Source organism: Aotus nancymaae, unplaced genomic scaffold (assembly GCF_030222135.1).
Source record: "Aotus nancymaae isolate 86718 unplaced genomic scaffold, 86718_ANA_hifiasm-v0.15.2.pri h1tg000006l, whole genome shotgun sequence".
Taxonomy (NCBI): domain Eukaryota; kingdom Metazoa; phylum Chordata; class Mammalia; order Primates; family Aotidae; genus Aotus; species Aotus nancymaae.
In genome coordinates this window covers 38,625,384-38,646,600 of record NW_026988417.1, presented here as the reverse complement: position 1 = coordinate 38,646,600, position 21,217 = coordinate 38,625,384, and the positions used below count along the sequence as shown (strand labels likewise).

General features: G+C 41.1%; 1 protein-coding gene across 2 annotated transcripts in view; it reads left to right on the top strand.

Moving 5' to 3' along the window:
* Positions 1 to 20,562, top strand: part of PDS5A (PDS5 cohesin associated factor A) — a 156,322-nt gene extending 135,760 nt beyond the window's left edge. The window contains exons 32-34 of one of the 2 annotated variants that reach the window (XM_064366508.1): positions 6,384 to 6,736; positions 14,537 to 14,596; positions 17,912 to 19,090. In XM_064366508.1, coding sequence (XP_064222578.1) covers positions 6,384 to 6,736; positions 14,537 to 14,596; positions 17,912 to 17,915 — 417 coding nt within the window. In that variant the 3' untranslated portion in view covers positions 17,916 to 19,090. Of the gene's footprint in view, positions 1 to 6,383; positions 6,737 to 14,536; positions 14,597 to 17,911 lie in introns of both variants that reach the window. The other variant, XM_064366510.1, reaches the window with a different exon arrangement.
* The last annotated feature ends 655 nt before the right edge of the window (positions 20,563 to 21,217 follow it).

Below are 21,217 nucleotides of genomic sequence, written 5' to 3'. Positions count from 1 at the left end.
TCTTGACTGGGCACAGTAGCTCATGCCTGTAATCAGCACTTTGGGAGGCCAAGGCGGGTGGATCACTTGAGGTCAGGAGTTCAAGACCAGCCTGGCCAATATGGGGAAACCCTGCTAATTTTTTTCTAGTTTTAGTAGAGACCCCCTTCTACTAAAAATACAGAAAAAAAATTAGCTGGGTGTGGTGGCGCATGCCTGTAGTTCCAGCTACTCAGGAGGCTGAGGCAGGAGAATTGCTTGAACCCAGGAGGCAGAGATTGCAGTGGGCTGAGATCGCTCCACTGCATTACAGCCTGGGTGACAGTTCGAGACTCCGTCTCAAGAAAAAAATAAAATAAATACAAAAAATTAGCCAGGCATGGTAGCACACACCAGTAATCCCAGCTACTCAGGAGGCCGAGACAGGAGAATTGCTTAAAGCTTCCAGGTGAAGAAGATTGTAGTGAGCCAACTCATACCATTGCACTCCAGCCCGGACAACAGAGCGAGACTTGGATCAGCTGAGGTCAGAAGTTTAGACCAGCCTGACCAACATGGTGAAACCCTGTCTCTACTAAAAATACAAAAAATTAACTGAAGGTTGTGGCAGATGCATGCAGTCCCAGCTACTCGGAAGGCTAAGGCACCAGAATCCTTTGAACCCGGAAGGCAGAGGTTTACAGTGAACCAAGGTCGCACCACTGCTCTCCAACCTGGGCAACAGAGTGACACTCTGTCCCAAAAAAAAAAAAAAAAAAGGATGGGCATGGTGGTTCATGCTTGTGATCCTAGCACTTTGGGAGGCCAAGGCGGGTGGATCATCTGAGGTCATCAGTTTAAGACCAACCTGACCAATATTGTGAAACCCTGTCTCTACTAAAAATAGAAAAATTAGCCAGACATGATATGTGCCTGTAATCCCAGCTACTCGGGAGGATGAGACAGGAGAATCACCTGAACACAGGAGACAGAGGTTGCAGTGAGCCAAGATTGTGCCATTGCACTCCAGCCTGGGTGATAGAGTGAGACTCTGTCTCAAAAAAAGTTAATATTTTATGATTTAGCTTTTTGATATGTGTGTGAGTTTTTATTTAACAGCTGTATTCTTCATTGTTGATTTTTTTTTTTTTTTTTTTTTTTTTTTGAGATGAAGTTTCACCTTGTCACCCAGGCTGGAGTGCACTGACGCAATCTTGGTTTACTGCACCTTCCACCTCCCAGGTTGTTTAAGTGATTCTCCTGCCTCAGCCTCCCGAGTAGCTGAGATTATAGGCATGTGCGACCACAATAAGCTAATTTTTCTATTTTTAGTAGAGATGGGATTTCCCCACATTGGCCAGGCTGGTCTTGCATGCCTGACCTCAGATCATCTACCCATCTCAGCCTCCCAAAGTGCTGGGATTACAGGCATGAGCCACCTTGCCTGTCTTGATGGTTGATCTTTAAACTACCCAATTTTGTTTTGTTTTCAAACAGGATCTCACCATGCCCAATCCAATTTTCTTAACAATTTTTAGCAGGAGAAAAATGAATGTTGCATAACTAATAGGAGCATGACACAGACCTGACTTTTGCCACTTGGCTCTACCACACACTGGCTATGTGTTGACTTGAGCAGGTTGTTTGACTTTTCTGGTCTTCTGTTCAACTGGTAAATTAAATTGATAATTTATCTCAGTAGGAATGGCTTGAAGATACTATTATTTTTTTCCCCCACATAATCATATTCTTGAAATGCTTATCTTTTTATTTATGGTGGTCATCAAATAGATTTAGATATTACCCTCGGGTACATGAAATATACTAGGATTGTGCAGTTACACCACAGTAGCCTAACTTTTCCTATCCAAACTCTCATTTTCTGAACTCAGCTGAATGAGGGTTTTTTTAAGATCAGTCTCTTGCTATCTAAACTCTTTCTGCTTGGTGTTTGAAACACATCATGTCAGTGGATTCAGGTTACACATTACCGCTTGTTATCAAAACTCTTGGAATCCAGGAACCAATAGATTAGAATGTTGTGGGATCCTTGTATAGAATTCAGCAGTCTTGACTTAAACAAACTTAGGTACAAAAATGCATATTGCCATAGACATTCAGTTACATTATATACTTAACAATGCTTACTAAAGGGTGGTACATTTGCAAAGGCCTAAGTGTTTATTTAGTATAACCAACATCTGTTACTGTTACGGCCTTTTCCTAAAAGTGTATATAATTTTGAAATTGGAAATTTAAATTCTAATTTCTGTAATATCCAGACCTTACTTTCAGCTTGATCTGTAATATTATATTGCTCCAGACCCTTATTTCAAGTTCTTTTTTTTTTTTTTGAGACAGAGTCTCACTCTGTGTCCCAGGCTGGAGTGCCGTGGCGTGATCTGAGCTCACTGCAGCCTCCACCTCCCAGATTCAAGCAATTCTCCTGCCTCAGCCTTCTGAGTAGCTGGGATTACAGGCACCCACCACCACACTAATTTTTGTATTTTTAGTAGAGACAAGGTTTCACCACGTTGGCCAGGCTAGTCTCAAACTCTCTTAACCTCAGGTGATCTGCCTGCCTCGGTCTCCTAAAGTGCTGGGATTACAGGCATGAGTCACTGCACCCAGCCCTCTTTTTTTCTTTTTAAACAGTTTAATTTTATTTTCACATTTGTATACATCTATATTTTCCCCTTTTCTGCTACTATGGTGTCGCAGTAACTACTATTTATAAATTTATTGTGTGTAAAATAATATATATACAAGCACACTTACTAGTGCTTTTCTTTCTGTGGGCTGAGTTTCTCAGAATAGGATTAATAGGTCAAAGGATACATGCATTAGAGCTTTTAGATATTTCCATATTGGTTTCGTGAGAGAGTGGAATACCTGACATTTCTAATAGCTGGGTATGAGAGTACTTTCTTCTCTACATACCAACAACAGCATGTTTTACAGTTGATTTGAATTTTTTTCTGTCTCCACTTACCAAATCTAATGCCTAACTATTTTAATTTGCATTTCTGTGACTGCCAGTACATTTGTTGACCGTTTGGATGTGTTCTTCTGTAAATTTCCTATTCATATTTTGCCCACTTCAAACTTGTTATCTTTGTCACATCTAACTCAGCTTCTTTAACCTGTTAGCACACAGGTTAATTTTTGCTTAAGTATTTACTTTTTTTTTCTTTTGAGATAAATTCTCGATCTGTCACCTAGGCAGGAGTGCAGTGGTACAATCTTGACTCACTGCAACCTCCGTCTCCCAGGTTCAAGTGATTCTCCTGCCTCAGCCTCCCAAATAGCTGGGATTATAGGTGCCTGCCACCATGCCTGGCTCATTTTGTGTGTGTGTGTGTGTTTTTAGTAGAGACGGGGTTTCACCATGTTAGCCAGGCTGATCTTGAACGCCTCACCTCAGGTGATCTGCCCACCTCAGCTTCCCAAAGTGCTGGGATTACAGGCATTAGCCACCATGCCAAACTAGTGTTTACTTTTTAAAAAATCAGTTACCAGCCAGGCACGGTGGCTCACACCTGTAGTCTCGGCACTTTGGGAGGCCAAGGTGGATGCATCACCTGAGGTCAGAAGTTCAAGACCAGCCTGGCCAACATGGCAAAACCCTGTGCCTACTAAAAATACAAAAATTAGCTGGGCATGGGGTGGCATGTGCCTGTAATCCTAGCTCCTAGTGGGGCTGAGGCAGGAGGGTTACTTGAACCTGGGAGGCAGAGGTTGCAGTGAGTCGAGATTGTGCCACTGCACTCCAGACTGAGCAACATAGCGAGATTCCATCTCAAAAAATAAAATAATAAAGATCAGTTACCTACATGCTAACCTATGTGAGGAACCTCATGTAGATTAGTTTTGTTCCTCAATCTATGCCCAAGAACCACCACACCTATTAAACATTCAGTTGAACAAGTGGTTCCTACTCCAGGTTTTAATACTTGGTCATATTGTTGATCCATCCTGATATGTCCAGTAGTCGCCATCATTCCCCAAAATGACTTTGCATATTTCTTCTCTGATTCCTTGTGTGTTGTTTTCACCATTCAGTTCCTGCAGGCCATCTTACACTTGCTCTATTCTATCATGGATTATCTGTTCTCTAAAGTGAGGCTTAACATTAAAGTAGACTCCACAGCCGGGCATGGTGACTCACACCTGTAATCCCAGCACTTTAGGAGGCCAAGGTGGGCAGATCATCTGAGGTCAGGAGTTCGAGATCATCCTGACCAACATGGTGAAACCCCTCTCTAACTAAAAATACAAAATTAGCCAGGTGTGTGGCTCATGCCTATAATGCCAGCTACTCAGGAGGCTGAGGCTGGAGAATTGCTTGAACCCGGGAGGCGGAAGTTGCAGTGAGCTGAGATTGTGCCACTACACTCTAGCCTGGGCAACAGAGCAAGACTCTGTCTCAAAAAAAAAAAAAAAAAAAAAAAAGTAGACTCTACAATGGGCATGGTAGCCTGTGCCTTTAATCCTAACACACTGCAAAGGCTGAGGCAGGTGGATTGCTTGAGTCTAGGTGTTTCAGAACAGCCCGGGCAACATGGTGAAAGCCTGACTCTACTAAAATACAAAACTTTGCTGAGAGCATGGTGGTGTATGCCTGTAGTCACAGCTGCTCGAGAGGCCAAGGTGGGAAAATGACCTTAGCTGCAGTGAGCTGAGATAGTGCCATGCACTCTGGACACCAGAGTGAGGTCCTGTCTCAAAAAAAAAAAAAAAAATTTAAAGTAGAACACTGACGTATGGGTTTTTTCACTTAAATTGTTACTCCTGGAAACTTGAACTAAATTTTCTTGAGACATGAAAATTTGTAATTTATTTTCCCTGGTCTTTCTGGGAATATTTTCTGGGGAAAATGAAAATTAATTAAAAAGATTTAGTCTAATTTTTTTGTTTGTTTGTTTTTTGAGACGGAGTCTTGTTCTGTTGCCAGGCTGGAGCACAGTGGCACAATCTCGGCTCACTGCAACCTCTGCCTCCCGGATTCAAGCTATTCTTCCGCCTCAGCCTCCCAAGTAGCTGGGACTAGGGACAAACGCCCGGCTAATTTTGTGTATTTTTAATAGAGACAGGGTTTCACCATGTTGGCCAGGATGGTCTCGATCTCTTGACATTGTAATCTGCCCGCCTCAGCTTCCCAAAATGCTGGGATTACAGGCGTGAGCCACCGCGCCTGGCCAAGTCTAATTTTTTTGATGATTGTATTTCTCTTTAATCAGTTAGAATTATGTCAGTAAAAGCACCAGCGGAAAGACAATAAAAGATGTAATTTCTGTAGGATTTTTTGTTATTGTTGTTTTGAGACAGTCTTGCTCCGTCACCCAGGCTGGGGTACAGTAGCGCGTTCTCAGCTCACTGCAACTAAGAATGGGATGACAAGTTAAAGAACTTCATGTTACAGAACTACAAAGATTATTATACTTAGATGTACTCATTAATAGCGTATAGAATTCTGAAAATACTCTTTAGAGCATACCATCAATAAAACGAACCTTTCATTTGGTGGAGTGTAACAGCAAAACCAAGTAGATTTTCTTTGTTTTACAAGTACTACTTGTGCTTTCTGTTTTTATTATTGCAATTTTTTTTTTGAGATGGAATTTCACTCTTGTGGCCTGTGCTAGAGTATAATGGCGTGGTATCAGCTCACTGTAACCTCCACCTACCAGGTTCAAGTGATTCTCCTGCCTCAGAATCCCAAGCAGCTGGGATTATAGCATGCGCCACCACGCCCAACTAATTTTATATTTTTAGTAGAGATGGGGTTTCTCCATGTTGGTCAGGCTGGTCTTGAACTCCCGACCTCAGGTGATCCCCCACCTCTCCTTGGCCTCCCAAAGTGTTAGGATTACAGGCGTGAGCCACTGCACCCAGCCTGCAATTATTATTTTGAGATAAGATCTCCCTCTGTCACCCAGGCTGAAGTGCAGTGGCATCATCTCTGCTCATTGCAGCCTCAACCTCCGAGGGTTGAGCAATCCTCCCACCTCAGCCTCCCAAGTAGCTGGGAATACAGGCATAAGCCACCATGCTCGGCTAATTTTTTAAATTATTTGTAGAGATGGGGTCTCACTATGTTGACAGGGATGGTGTGGAACTCCTGGGCTCAAGCAGGCCTCCCACTTTTGCCTCCTGAGTGTTGTGATTACAGGCGTGAGCCACTGTGCCCAACCTGTGCTTTTTAATGAGTATTTATTGAGCACATTATATGTGCTGTACTCCATGGTAGGTACCATACGCAGTCACTCTCCTCAAGGAGCTTACTTTCCTAATGTGATGTAAGCAGTTAACTAGAAGTCCTCGAATCCAAACTCCCTTAAAATACTTTAAAAACACTCTTCTCTAATAGAGATCATTAATATTTAAGGAATTTGTGTTTATAGAATTGTTTTGTGCATTTTTAGGAAATTAATTCTGATCAGGCTACCCAGGGCAACATCAGCAGTGACCGAGGCAAGAAAAGAACAGTAACAGCAGCTGGTACAGAAAATATCCAACAAACAACAGATGAGAAAGTAGATGAATCAGGACCGCCTGCCTCTTCCAAACCCAGGAGAGGACGTCGACCCAAGTCTGAATCTCAGGGCAATGCAACCAAAAATGATGATTTAAATAAACCTATTAACAAGGGAAGGAAGAGAGCTGCAGTGGGTCAGGAGAGCCCTGGGGGTTTGGAAGCAGGTAATGCCAAAGCACCCAAACTGCAAGATGTAGCCAAAAAGGCAGCACCAGCAGAAAGACAGATTGACTTACAAAGGTAATGTATGCCATTCTTCCTGAAGTGTGAATTTAGACATTGTGTTTTATTCTTAGTATATTCTTAGTGCCAGTCACCCCAACACCTAAGCATTTCAGAGTGAAACCTGCATTTGCTTTTTCCTGGTAAGTTTATGATAGTATCTGTTATTATCTCATAACCTCCACTTTTAAGGCAGGAATTTGAAGAAAGATCTTTTTTTCTTTGTGTAATTTTTATTTAGGATATGGTATTTTGATGCTTTTATTAACAAGACAGATACTATCTTTTGCTTAGTGCCTTTCAAGTGGTTGCAGAATTTTACATAAAATAAGGGCTACCTTTTGGATACAGGGTCTCATAATGGTGAAAACAGTCACAAAATGTGAATCACTAATAAGTCCCACTCTTTAATTCTTCGTGTTATAGTTAATTCTAACACAAGTCAACAACTTACATCTTCCCCACCCTGCCCAGAGAAACAGCTTACCAGCTAGCTGTTTATCTTTGATCATTCTTGGGCTGAGATTTCAGACTTTTCCTGTTGGAAATCTAGAAGGTGGCTGTTTTCACCTTGGCCTTAGAACTTAACTCATTCTCCTTTTTCCTTACATAGCTAACTAATTTACCCCTCAATTAGACTGTAGGCATTTGAGTTCCTTCTAGGAAAGAGTCCCAGCTTTGATCAGCTCAGGATGCCCCCACTATCCTGCTTCAGTATTTTTATAAAATGCAATGTCCAGCCAGGCACAGTGGCTCATGCCTGTAATCCCAGCACTTTGGGAGGCCGAGATAGGTGGATCATCTAAGGTCCTGAGTTTGAGACCAGCCTGGCCAACATGGTGGGTGACACCCCATCTCTACTTAAAATACAAAAATTAGCCAGTTGTGGGGTGGGCACTTGTAATCACAGCTACTCAGGAGACTGAGACAGGAGAATCACTTGAGCCCAGGAGGCAGAGGTTGCAGTGAGCAGAGACTGCACCATTACACTCCAGCCTTGGCAACAGAGACTCCACCTCTTCAAAAAAAAAAAAAAACCACCAAAAAATTAACATTATTTATGATATTCTGAAATTTGGGAGTATTAAATTTCCACATATTCTAAGGGCCCTCTGGATACCTTTCATAACCTCTCATAGCATCTGATCCAGAAGGCTCAAACCTGATCTGAGTACTAGCATGTTTCTCCTACTCACTTCTATTTTTATTAACTAATAAGTGTAGTAATGAAAGCTAGTATTAGGGGCAAATTTTACATGACTTTGTTCTCAAACCTGGACCTTTATTGAGCCTCTGCCTCCTTTTTTCATTAGTATGACAGTATGTACCTTAAAGGTTAGTCTAAGAATTAAATGGATCAGTAAATATAAAGAAAGCACCTAGCCAAGTGCCTAGTACAAATAAATGCCCAACTGTTAATTGTTAGTATTGTTTTGAATTATAGTTTTCTTACCCCTTTACATACATTTTCAGTTACACAAAAGTTGAATGTTTCCCTGGAGATTGCCAAAATTCTCTAAACGGTTTTAAGAGATCTATTGTTGTCTTCACCTACACAAAAAAAGTACTAATCATCACACACAGGCTACCTAAGCCACCTGATCCTGCGTCCCATCAGCTGTCCCTTTACCATCTAACTAAAATATACAGATACAGCTGGTCCAAAGGTAATGAGTTATCTCAATTGATTGTTCACAGTCAGTTACAGATTGAACTCCTTGTTCTACTCTTTCCCCCTTTTCACTACTGCACTTGACTAGTCTTAAAAAAATAAAAATAAATAAAAACAAAAAAATATACAGATACATACTTGAACCCTGAAAACTTTTTCAGTAGCAGTTGGACCTTCTCTCATTTACAGCGTTATAAAATTCATTGCTTTGCTTTTAGCTACACTATGTGCCCCAGTATCATCACACAGTACAAACAACAAACAGACATATGCCAGAGTAAAAATGGATTTGGCCTTCTCTTTCCAGAGTGAAAAGGCACATTGCAGGTCATCCATATGCTAATTTTGAGATCAATGGGCAGTATGTTATTCAGAATACAGAATTCTGTGATGATTTTCTAGTCTCAGTGACAATAGATGGTTACATTAAATTATGGCTGGATGTGGTGGCTTACACCTATAATCTCAGCATTTTGGGAGGCCACGGTGGGTGGATGGATCATTTAAGGTCAGGAGATCAGCCTGACCAACATGGTGAAATCCTGTCTCTACTAAAAATACAAAAAATTAGCCGCGTTTGGTGGCGCACACCTTTAATCTCAGCTACCCAGGAGGTGGAGGTTGCAGTGAACAGAGATTGTGCCACTGCACTCCAGTCTGGATGACAGAGTGAGACTCCTTCCCAAAAATAAAAATAAGTGAAATACAAAATTAGCCAGGCATAATGTTGTGTGCCTGTACTCAGGGTGCTGAGGTGGGAGGATTGCTTGAGCCTGGGGCTGAGGGTAGTGGGAATAGACTTTAGTGTTTAATTAATGACTATGGAGTTTCAGTTTGGGAATGTGAAAAAGTTCTAGAGATGGATGGTGGTAATCATTGTACACAATACAAATAATTGGGCACTTCAAAAAGGTCATGGAAAACTGGAGTTAAAAGATAAAAATATAGGCCAGGCGTGGTGGCTCACACCTGTAATCCCAGCACTTTGGGAGGCCAAGGCGAGCGGATCACTTGAGGTCGAGAGTTCAAGACCAACCTGACCAACATGAAGAAACCCTGTCTCTACTAAAAATACAAAAATTGGCCGGGTATGGTGGCACATGTAATCTCAGCTACTTGGGAGGCTGAGGCAGGCGAATCGCTTGAACCTGGGAGGCAAAGGTTGCAGTGAGCCAAGATCGCACCATTGCACTCCAGCCTGGGCAATAAGAGCAAGACTCTGTCTTGGGGGGGAGATATAAACTTTATCTCTCAACATAAAGTCCATCAACCTCAAGACACTTTTGTAAACAAGGATAGAAGCCATTTAGTCCATCCCTAAACAACAGGGTCCTGGGAATTTATTACATTATTGACCGAAGAAAAACTGGCACTCTTTAAAGATTTTTAGGATTAAGAAACAAAAAGAGCCTGGGCACGGTGGCTCACGCCTGTAATTTCAGCACTTTGGGATGCCAAGGCGGGTAGATCACCTGAGGTCAGGTGTTCAAGACCAGCCTGACCAACATGGTGAAACCCCATCTTTATTTAAAAAAAAAAAGAAAAAAACAAAAAAACAAAAAGAAGTTAGGAGCCGAATCAGTACTATAAGGTGGATGCCTAATGATTTCCCATGGGAACTCTTGCAGAATTACCATTGTCTGATGAGAGGAATGAGCAAGAGCATTGTCATGGTGGAGGAGGACTCTCTGGTGAAGCTTTCCCAGGCATTTTTCTTCTAAAGCTCTGGCTTTGTGAGAACACTCATAATAAGCAGAAATTATCATTTGTTGACTTTCCAGAAACTCAACAAGCAAAAATGCCTTGAGCATCCCAAAAAGCTGTTGCCATGATCTTTACCCTTGACCAGTCTGCTTTTCCTTTAACTGGACCACTTGACCACTTTCACCTCTTAGTACCCTATTTTCAGGGGTGTGGGGAGACAATATCTGCTCTGTCACCCAGGCTAGAGTGCATCAGCACAGTCTTGGCTGTGATAGAAGCTGGGACTACAGGCATGGATCACCATGCCCAGCTAAATTCATTACTTGGATTGTACTTTGTCTTCAGGATTGGACTGGTAAAGCTGTGTTTCAGTTCCAATTACAGTTCTTTGAAGAAGTGCTTCAGGACCTTGATCCCACTTGTTTAGACTTGCCATCAAAAGCTCTGCTCTCGGCCGGGTGCGGTGGCTCACGCCTGTAATCCCAGCACTTTGGGAGGCCAAGGCAGGTGGATCACGAGGTCAAGAGATCGAGACCATCCTGTTCAACATGGAGAAACCCCGTCTCCACTAAAAATACAAAAATTAGCTGGGCATGGTGGCGCTTGCCTGTAATCCCAGCTACTCAGGAGGCTGAGGCAGGAGAATTGCCTGAACCCAGGAGGCGGAGGTTGCGGTGAGCCGAGATCGTGCCATTGCGCTCCAGCCTGGGTAACAAGAGCGAAACTCTGTTTCAAATTAATTAATTAATTTAAAAAAAAAGGCTCTGCTCTTGTCTGCAGCTGATCTGGGTGCAAAAGTTTTGATACCCATTGAGTGGAGTTTGCTCAACTTGAATTTTTCAGTCACAATTTTGTAAGCTCAACCAATTGAAATGACCACAGTGTTGGCTATTGTTTCTGCTGGTCAGTCCTCTTAAATCAGCAAAAACAAGATTTTTTTTTTTCCTCGTAAATTGATGTGGAGGGCATGCTGTTCAGCATCATCTCAACTCTTCCTGAAACAGTTTATCCAGCTGGGCACCATGGCTCACACCTATAATCCTACCACTTTGGGAGGCCAAGGCTGGCAGATCACTGGAACCTAGGAGTTTGAGACCAACCTAAGCAATATAGCAAAACCCCGTATCTACAAAAAATTGAAAAATTAGCCAGGTGTCTGGTGTGTGCAGTCCTGGCTACTTCAGAGGCTGAGGTGATAGGATCAGCTGAGCCTGGGAGGTCGAGGCTACAGTGAGCCGTGAGCCATGATCATGTCACTGCATGCCAGCCTGGGTGACAGAGTGAGACCCCATCACAACTGCAACAAAAACCTAAGTTTAAGCTGCCGATTTCTTTGAGGCATTGTCCCATAAACTTTTCCTAAAGCATCAGTGATTTCACCATTCCTCCACCCAAGCTTCACCAGGCATTTGATGCTTTTCTTTGCTTCAATTTTAGCAGAATTCCTATTTCTCTGATAGAGACTCTCTTCAGACTTTTTTGAGAGACCAGGTCTCACTCTGTCACTCAGGCTAGAGTGCAATGGTACCATCATGGCTCACTGGAGCTATGAGAGCACTGAGGCTCAAGCAGTCCTCTTGCCTCAGCCCCAAAATAGCTGGGACCACAGGTGTGCATCACCATAGCTAGCTAATCTCTTTTAAACTTTTTTATAGAAACAGAGTCTTGCTCTGTTGCTCAGGCTAGTCTCAAACTCCTGGACTCAAGCAGTCTTTCTGCCCTAGCCCTCAAACTTTTCAATCATTATCAGTGCCTCAAACTAGATCCTGTTCAGACATAACAAGTTAGTATGAGTTTATTTTGGTACAAAAAAAGTTCTGAAATCCATGCATAATTATTTCATAATATTAATTTTCCATGAACTTTTTGAAGACCCCTTATATTCTTGTTTTTGGGTGTTGTGTTTTGTTTTGTTTGAAGATGGAGTCTCACTGTCACTCATGCTGTAGTGCAGTGGTGAGATCTTGACTCATTGCAGCCTCTGCCTCCCGGGTTCAAGCGATTCTCCTGTCTCAGCCTCCCTAGTAGTTGGGAATACAGGTGCCCACCACCACTCCCAGCTAATTTTTATATTTCCAGTGGAGATGGGTTTCACCATGTTGGCCAAGCTGGTCTCAAACTCCTGACCTCAGGTGATCTGCCCACCTTGGCCTCCCACAGTGCTGGGATTACAGACGTGAGCCACCAAGCTTGGCCTTTTTTTTTTTTTCCCCCGAGACAGAGTCTCATTCTGTTGCCTAGGCTAGAGTGCAGTGGCGCAGTTTCAGCTCACTGCAACCTCCACCTCCTGGGTTCAAGCGATTCTCCTGACCTCAAGTGATCCACCTGCCTGGGCCTCCCAAAGTGCTGGGATTACAGGTGTGAGCCACCACACCTGGCCTTTTTTTTTTTTTTTTTTTTTTTTCTTTCTCTACCCTGTCACCCAGACTAGAGTGCAATGACACAATCTCAGCTCACTTGCAACCTCTGCCTCCTAGGTTCAAATGATTCTCCTGCCTCAGCCCCCCAAGTAGCTGGCATTACAGGCATGTGCTACCACACCCGCGTAATTATATATATATATATATATATATTTTTTTTTTTTTTCCAAATACGAGGTTTCACCATGTTGGTCAGGCTGGTCTTGAACTCCTGACCTCAGGTGATCCGCCCGCCTTGGCCTCCAAAGTGTTTGGATTACAGGCATGAGCCACCACGCCCAGCCTAATTTTATATTTTTAATAGAGCCTGGGTTTCATCTTGTTGGTCAGGCTCATCTCGAAATCCTGACCTCAGGAGATCCACCCACCTTGGCCTCCCGAAGTGCTGAGATTATAGGCATGAGCCATCACGCCCTGCCGAACAGTTTTAGTAACTATTAGGTAAAAACACTAGTTTATTTGAAATAATCGCAGGTTAAACGAGACCAGATCATCTTTTTCACCTCTTTTGGTAGTACATGCAAACAAAATCCTTGCATTTTAGGGATAGAGAGGAAAACCGAGACGGATCAGATGTTTTTGAAAGTGGCATACTTTAAGTGAATGTAACACCCAATGCCAAGAACAAGACTGGGGTGAAAATTAGTTCACATGGGCTGCCACTGTGGCTCATGCCTGTAATCCCACCACTTTGGGAGGCCTTGGTGAGCAGATCACTTGAGGTCAGGAGTTTGAGGCCAGCCTGGCCAACGTGGTGAAACCCTGTTTCTACTAAAAATACAAAAATCAGCTGGGCATGGTGACACACCTGTAATTTCAGCTACTTAGGAGGCTGAGGCAGGAGAATCACTTAAACCTGGGAGGCAGAGGTTGCAGTGAGCCAAGATCATGCCAGTGCACTCCAGCCTGGACAACAGAGTGAGACTATGTCTCAAAAAAATAAAAATAACAAATATTAGTTCAAATATTTGGTACCACAGCAAGACCCTGTCTCTACCCAAAATTTTAAAAAGAAATTAGCCAAGCATGGTGTATTCATCTGTAGTCTCAGCTACTTGGGAGAATGAGGGAGGATTGTTTGAGCCTCAGGGTTCATAGTTCCAGTGGGCTATGATAGTGCCACTGTACTCCAGCCTGAGTGATGGGTGTCTGGCATCTGTATTAGTAGTGATAGTAGGAAATGTTTTATTAGCAGATATCTGACCTGCCAACATCCATTATGAAGCAAGTACCACACTGTATTGACAGTAAGGAAATGAAGACCTGGAAGGACCTTTCTCAGATCACTTGGCTAGTGCTATGCAGGGCATGGCTTAAGATCCCAGCCTGTCACTTATTATCTGCCTCATGATAGTGCTCACAGTGGCAGTTGCAGCTATGTTTCTCCTCTAATTTATTAATTTATGTAGTATTTCGAATTTTTTTTTTTTTTCTTTTTGAGACAGAGTCTCATTCTGTCACCCAGGCTGGAGTGCAGTGGCGTGATCTTGGCTCACTGCATCCTCCTCCTCCTCCTGCAGATTCAAGTGATTTTTCTGCCTCAGACTCCAGAGTAGCTGGAACTACAGGTGTGTGCCACTACACCCAGCCAATTGTATTTTTAGTAGAGATGGGGTTTCACCATGTTGTCTAGGCTGGTCTCGAACTCCTGAGCTCAGGCAATCCACCCATCTGGGCCTCCCAAAGTGCTGAGATTACAGGCATGAACCCCACCACGCCCAGCCTGAAACACTTTTAAACTGTGAACATTTCAAACTCTTTTTTTCTTAATATGTAAGAGGAGATGTGTTAGTATGTATTTACTGCTAAAATATAAAATAAACACATTAAAACAGAAGTTTATTGATAGTGATTCAGCTGATGTTTTGACTGTCCTTCAGTTGAATGGTCAGAATCCTGAAAGTACTATTTGTATTTCATGTGGAACTGTAGCTTCCACCTTGCTGTAAGATTCTAAACATAGCTCTCATTAACTGCAAGTATTCCCTATGAGTGATTTGACATTCCACCTGCATTTTCCAGAGACCTGGTTGAGGATCATCCTGTTAAGGTTCTATCATTACAGTTTCAGCCAACTAACTGGTAAGAGAAGACACAGACCTGGGTTTTATTTAATAAATAAGGCCTGACACCCTTGTGCTTCTCTGTGGCCCTACATTCTAACTTCAGATGCCCAATTTATCAGTCTTTTCTGTTACCTTGCATGATTCTCCACACCTTTCACTTGCTTGAGGCCCTAGTATATGCCAAGTACAGTTTATGCTTTGGGTTCATTACTTAATTTCATCTTCAGCTCTTTTAGGTAGATTTCTGAAGGTTTTTTTTTTTTTTTTTTTTTTTTTGGAGACAATCTTACTCTGTTACCTAGGCTGGAGTGCCGTGGCGCAATCTCGGCTCACTGCAACCTCTGCCTCCTGGATTCAAGCAATTATCCTCCCTCAGCCTCCCAAATAGCTGGGATTACAGTAATGTACCACCACACTTGGCTAATTTTTGTGTTTTTTATAGAGACAAGGTTTCACTATGTTGGCCCGGCTGGTCTCTTAACTCCTGACTTCGTGATCTGCCCACCTTGGCCTCCCAAAGTGCTGAGATTACAGGCGTGAGCCACCACGCCCAGCCTTTTTTTTTTTTTGAGACGGAGTTTCACTGTTATGCCCAGGTTGGTGTGTAATGGTGCAATCTTGGCTCACTGCAACCTCCATCTTCTGGGTTCAAGCAGTTCTCCTGCCTCAGCCTCCCGAGTAGCTGGGATTACAGGCATACACCACCATACCCAGCTAATTTTGTATTTTTAGTAGAGATTGGGTTTCTCCATGTTGGTCAGGTTGGTCTCGAACTCCTGACCTCAGGTGATCCGCCTGCCTTGGCCTCCCAAAGTGCTGGGATTACAGGCATGAGTCACCACACCTGACCTCTAGAGCCATTTAAATGCCACAGCCATAACTTCTAACATGGGGCAAGTGATAACCCTTGCAGAATTCCTTTTACTAGGTTTTTACTCATAAGATTAGGTCAATAATTATTAGTTTTACCTTGATTTCTACCCAAATGGTTTATTTACTGGTTCAGGAATACTTTCTTCCACCAAAACAGAGAGAGGATATGCAAAAAGTTACTGGCCTCAGTTTTATCTGGGAGTTGATGCTGGGGATTTTAACTTGTAAAGTTAACGTTAGAATTTTTAGATCCCTTTGGATTTTTGTGGTAAATACATTCCCTCAGCTATTTGCATTTATGTTGGTTTCAGTAAGTATTCCTGTTTATGTTTTGGGCTGCATTTGGACTTACTCCTTTTGAGAAAATTCCTTCAGTTCACCCAATAAAATAAAAAAAAAATCAGCCATGTGCACTGTGGTCAGGAAGCAGTCAGTAGTATTAGTTGGACATTAGTGTTGGCTCTCTGAGTTTGGGATGAAGGAATGATCATCATTTCAGTAGTTCAGTTCACTTGTTTTGCCTCTTTGTGTTAAGGCTGTCATTCAGAGGGCAAACAGTTCCCAATGTTTTGAATTGAAAATATGTTCTTAGTAGATTTACTGATTCGTGAGTATGTTTTGCTTACACTTAAGGCCAAATTTTTCCTTGAAGATGAGTTTGTTAATAATCATCAATGGAAAAACAGCCTCAAATTTGAGACTTCTGAAGAATCTGAATTTAAAGAGAATATCTATAGGATAGCAGACTATGAGTTTCTAGTTTTTGGATTAACATGGTTTGTTTAGCATGCTTAGTGTGGGAGTGTTCAAGGATCTTAGAATTTGTTTTTCTTAAGCAAAGAAGTTACGGAGTTTTTGTCTCATTTGTATATTGAGGTTTCCTCCCATCGTGTGGGTTCATATCTTAAAATTAAAGTAACCCTTAAGCATATATCCTCAAGTGTGTATCTTCATGTGTTAAACAGCTACATATTAGTTTAATATGAATGTTTTTTCAGTAACAAGTGAATTTTTCTCAAAATAACATGAAATTTTTCAGAATCCAAGTGCTTGCAGTGATGGCAGTTCATCTTGGTACATAGAATCAAGTCCAGGAGATTCTTCCAGTGACCTGGGTCTTTCAAAAGTCTGAGAGAGCAGCCCAGGAGATACCGAGGACTCAGGGCTGGGAAAGGGAAGCTTCCTGAAGGTGTAGCAGCCAGCTTGTAAAGAATTCTTCAATAGCATATTGTTAAAATTGCTTCAAATAGTATAACCAATTAATAGTCCCTGTAAGAATTGTAATAATCACTTAGCTTTTTTGACATTGTTACCTTCATAGAATGTGTATGTAGTAGGGGAGTTTGGAAATATATCTTTCTTTCTCTTCCAGATGTAAAATTGTTGAAAAGGAGACAGTCTTACTACTAATCAGGCTGATTAAAATGTAGAATGAATTAGGCAAGTTGGGCTGCTAATGCAACCTTGCCTCTGAATTGAACAGCCACAGACAAACCAGAATGCCCCTCTCAGGGTAAAGGAACAAATCTAGATGAAGCCAAACCCAACATGCTCCTTTATTTTCCCCATCTCATCTGTGAGATGAGTTCCTCCTCCTCCCAAAGAGGAGTAGGTGAGAGGAGGTGAGAAAGAGGTCATGTCCCATGCTCCCAGGGATCAGAATTTTCCTTCCTTTTAGGGAAATGGGATGAATGGAGGATTCCTCCTTATCTCAAAAAAAACAATAAAGCTAATTCTTCCTCCTGGTTTTGTTGGGGCTTATTTAATATGCTAAAATGTATATGTTTATCCAGCTCAGGAGTTGGAAGTTGTTTTCCTGCTTACAAATTCATTTTGCCATAGTGTCCTGTAGTTTTTCTTCCATAATAACTTTTTTTAAATATTAAAAGTTATAGTTATTTCAAGTAAATAGCAAATAGGGCATTGGAGAACAGTACTAAATCATTGAAAACACAAACTTCTTTATTGGTGTTTTGTTTTTACATAGTTTAGGGAAAGGCTTTTTAAACCAAGTTTCAGGAGAAAAAAATGTAAAATCTTTTTTTAAGATTTTAGATAACATGCCAGGCACAGTGACTCACACCTATAATCCCAGTGACTCTGGGAAGCAAAGGTGGGAGAATCACTTGAGCTCAGGAGTTCAAGATCAACCTGGGCAACATAATGAGACCCTGTCAGTACAAAGAATTTAAAAATTAGCCAAGCATGGTGGTATGTGCCTACAGTCCTGGCTGTTTGGGAGGCTGAGGCTGGAGGACCACTTGAACCCAGGAGTTGGGGCTGCAGTGAGCCATGATCATGCCACTGAACTTCAGCCTGAGTGACAGAGTGAGACACTGATGCTTAAGTTTTTTTTTAAATAAAGATTTTAGATGACAGCTACAGAAATGAAATCATTTTAGTTTGGTTTGTGTCTTCTCCACATCTTTTCTAACTGCTTTCTATTCTTATTCCTAAGGTAAAAAGGCATTTGCAAAGGGAGAAAATGAAGGCCAAACAGAAGCAGTTTCCAGCTTCTGCAAAAACTTGGATTCACAAATGTCCCCGAACAGAAAATGAAGCTCATTTCAGAACACACACTCTCTGCCTTGAAAACTAAAGAAACTATTACTTCCTTTTCACGTGACCACAAGTCCTCTGATGGAAATGTACAGCAGAAACTCTTGAGAGAGAGGCTAAAAGCAACTCTGTTCTCCCCCTTCCCCTAGACTTTTCTTACGAAAAGTCAATAATTAAGCAAATTGCTTAACACTTGGTTCCAGTTCCTGCCTATCTGGAGTTTAAATGCATAATACACCATTAATTTCCACGCTGCAGTTTTTATTTTAAAGAAAGTAACAAGATGTCTTTACACTGACACTGAAAATTCATCGATTTTAGAGCCAGGAATTCCCATGTTACACAGGAAGAAATAGAAGTCTACTGAATTAATTTTTTAAAAGAAAAGAGATCAAATATTTCTTTGTTTTTCCTTTTGGAAACTTTTATGTATAATTCTTTCTGCCTGCCTCCTTTTCTGCAAAAATTAGATGTACAGATTTCGGTTCCCTGCTATGAAAAGTGATGTGGTGGCAATTTTATAAATGTTGCTTTCTGATTTTTATCAGAGTGAGAAAATAATTAAAATTATATTGATTTGCAAGTAGTAAACAGTTCATATTTTGATTTCCCCTCGTTTTAGTTTAATATAATTTGCAATAAATGTACATATTGTTGTTTGTTTCATAAAGCATATCACTTTAAAATGGTTTTTACTCCTCTGATTATGTTGGAATATTTGGAATTTTAAAGGAGTAAAGACTGTCCAGCATTTGGTTTTATAATGTTTGTCACCAGATTTTTATTAATAATGTAAAAAAAAAAGTCAATTTTTAAAAAATAGTTGGACTTTGGCAGCTTTGTAAGGAAAGTTGGAGGTGTTTTAGGATTGCTGTCAATTTTCAGCATTGTGCTATTGGGAAATAAGTGTTTTGCTTTGGTCTGATGGTCTGGGCTCATTTTTATGTTTATTTTAGAAGACTGTTGCATCAACATGTTATGTTCCTTGGTGTTGTTCAGCATAGGTAATGTGTGCACTTTTTGGGTACACATAATCATATTTAAGTTTTTTGCATAAAATAAATGCTTCTAGATGTCATATGGCAGTCTTTTTAATCTTTTTATCATATGCTTGTGAATTTTGTCATGTTAAAGAGCTAAAGTCATAACATGATTACAGTCAACTCTCCATTATCTATATAAAATAGTGACTACGCCTCAGGTTTTTAATTTTTTGGTAATCATAAACTTACAAAATAAAGAAGGCATATAAGACCTGATTCCGGAGGAACTTGAAATTTGTCTTTTCTCATGACCAAGAGTTCGGTCCTCCCCCATTGTCCACTATAGGGTCATCCCCAAAGCCCTGGCAGAATGTGCTGACTTCATTTTCTTACTCATTCTTACCATGGGTTAAAGGAAACAAACAACATTTGTGTTATAACTTGGTCTTGATAGGCTGTAGTTAGTATACATGGGATATTAAAGAAACAATGAAGCGCATCAAAGGTGGATGATTCTGTAGAGTGAAGTTTGAGAGTAAATGTCACTTACGTTCTCATAGATAATCAAGAGTTGGCTGTGTACTGATTGAAAGATGGGTAGTTATTTTAAATATGCATATACACACATTCAGGTATTCAGAAGATGTTTAGGGAACAATGGGATACCAATGATAGAAAACGATACCTTTGCAGGGGCAGAAATAGCCCTACTCTTCCTTATTGCCTCTTCAGAACCCTTTAGAAAGTATAAAATATTGCCTCCAACATGCTGAAAAAAGAGTATCTATGCATAAGTATCAGAGAAGTCCCTCAAGCAAGCAGTAGGTGTGTTACATTTAGAAAGAGTTTAAAGTTCTCTTAGCATCAGACAACTTGATTCCTAAGGTTTCCATTGTGCCACCAACAAAAAGTGCATTGATAGGGGCCTTTGGCTCTTCCTCCCTTTGATTAATTGCCCGACATCACAGTTTAATTACCAAGTGTGACATCATATTAAAACGTAGCAGAACTATCTGCATCAATATATTTCTGTTTAGGTTTTTGCAGGAGATGAGTTCCTTGAAAGGATCTGGTCCTTGTGTGATGTAAATGGCCCACCCCAATTTTGTAACATGATGCAAGTGTCTGGCACTAAGGGAAGCAAGAGTAGGATTGTAGAGAGATCAAGCTGATGGGGAGGGACTTGTTTACGGGAAATTTTTTAGTTTTCCTTTTTGAAGGAAAACATAAAAATCCCTTAGGAATTTGGTATTCACATCTCAGAGAACTACAACACAAAAGTGCAGACTTATATTTGAGAATTAATATTAACCCTTTGTGTCTAGTTTGAAGCTTCTTGTATTTGTCTAAAACTACAAGCCAGAATTTTGTATCTCCTTTGATAAAAAGTGTGTATAATGTAAAGTAGTTTTGCATATTCTTGTGCTGCATATGGGCTGAATTTTTAAATTTTTTTTAAAAACTTGAAGCAGAACCTTGTAATTTGTGTAAATGACAAGTGTAAAATCCTACCATAAAATGCTAAAGATATGCACTGTTTCAAATAAAACCAAGAAATGCAGCATTATATAGTAGTGTGGAGCCCTGAGTATTCATGTATCCCTGGTATGTCACAAGTTCATAAAATGTCTTTGCATATTTTCTGTTGAGATGCTGGAGTCTGAATATCCTAATTAGAAATCAAAAGCCACCTTTAAACTTCCTGGCTGTGTACTCTGATGCAGCTTACAGAGACTAAGGAAGAACATAGTGTAATAAATTTTGAGGGACATTCGGAATTTCCAAACAAGATGTTGGTTTTGGGGGGTGGCTTTTTTTTTTTTTTTAATGAAATCTTACTCTGTTGCCCAGGATGGAGTGCAGTGGCATGATCATGGCTCACTGTAGCAGTCCTGCCCCAGGCTCCTAAAAAAGTGCTGGGATTACAGGCGTGAGCCACCAGGCCTGGCCAAGAGGTTACTTTTTTAACCTAAGAACTTAAAAGCAGCCTTTTATTCATATTGGTCTACGGTTCATCTATTCATTGCAAGTTTTGAAACTTACACATTTTGTTATGAAACTCATATATAGGCCGGGCGTGGTGGCACACGCTTGTAATCCAAGCACTTTGGAGGCCAAGGTGGGCAGATCACCTGAGGTCAGGAGTTCAAGACCAGCCTGACCTACATGGTGAAACCCCGTCTTTAAAAAAAAAATATATATATATATATATATATATATAT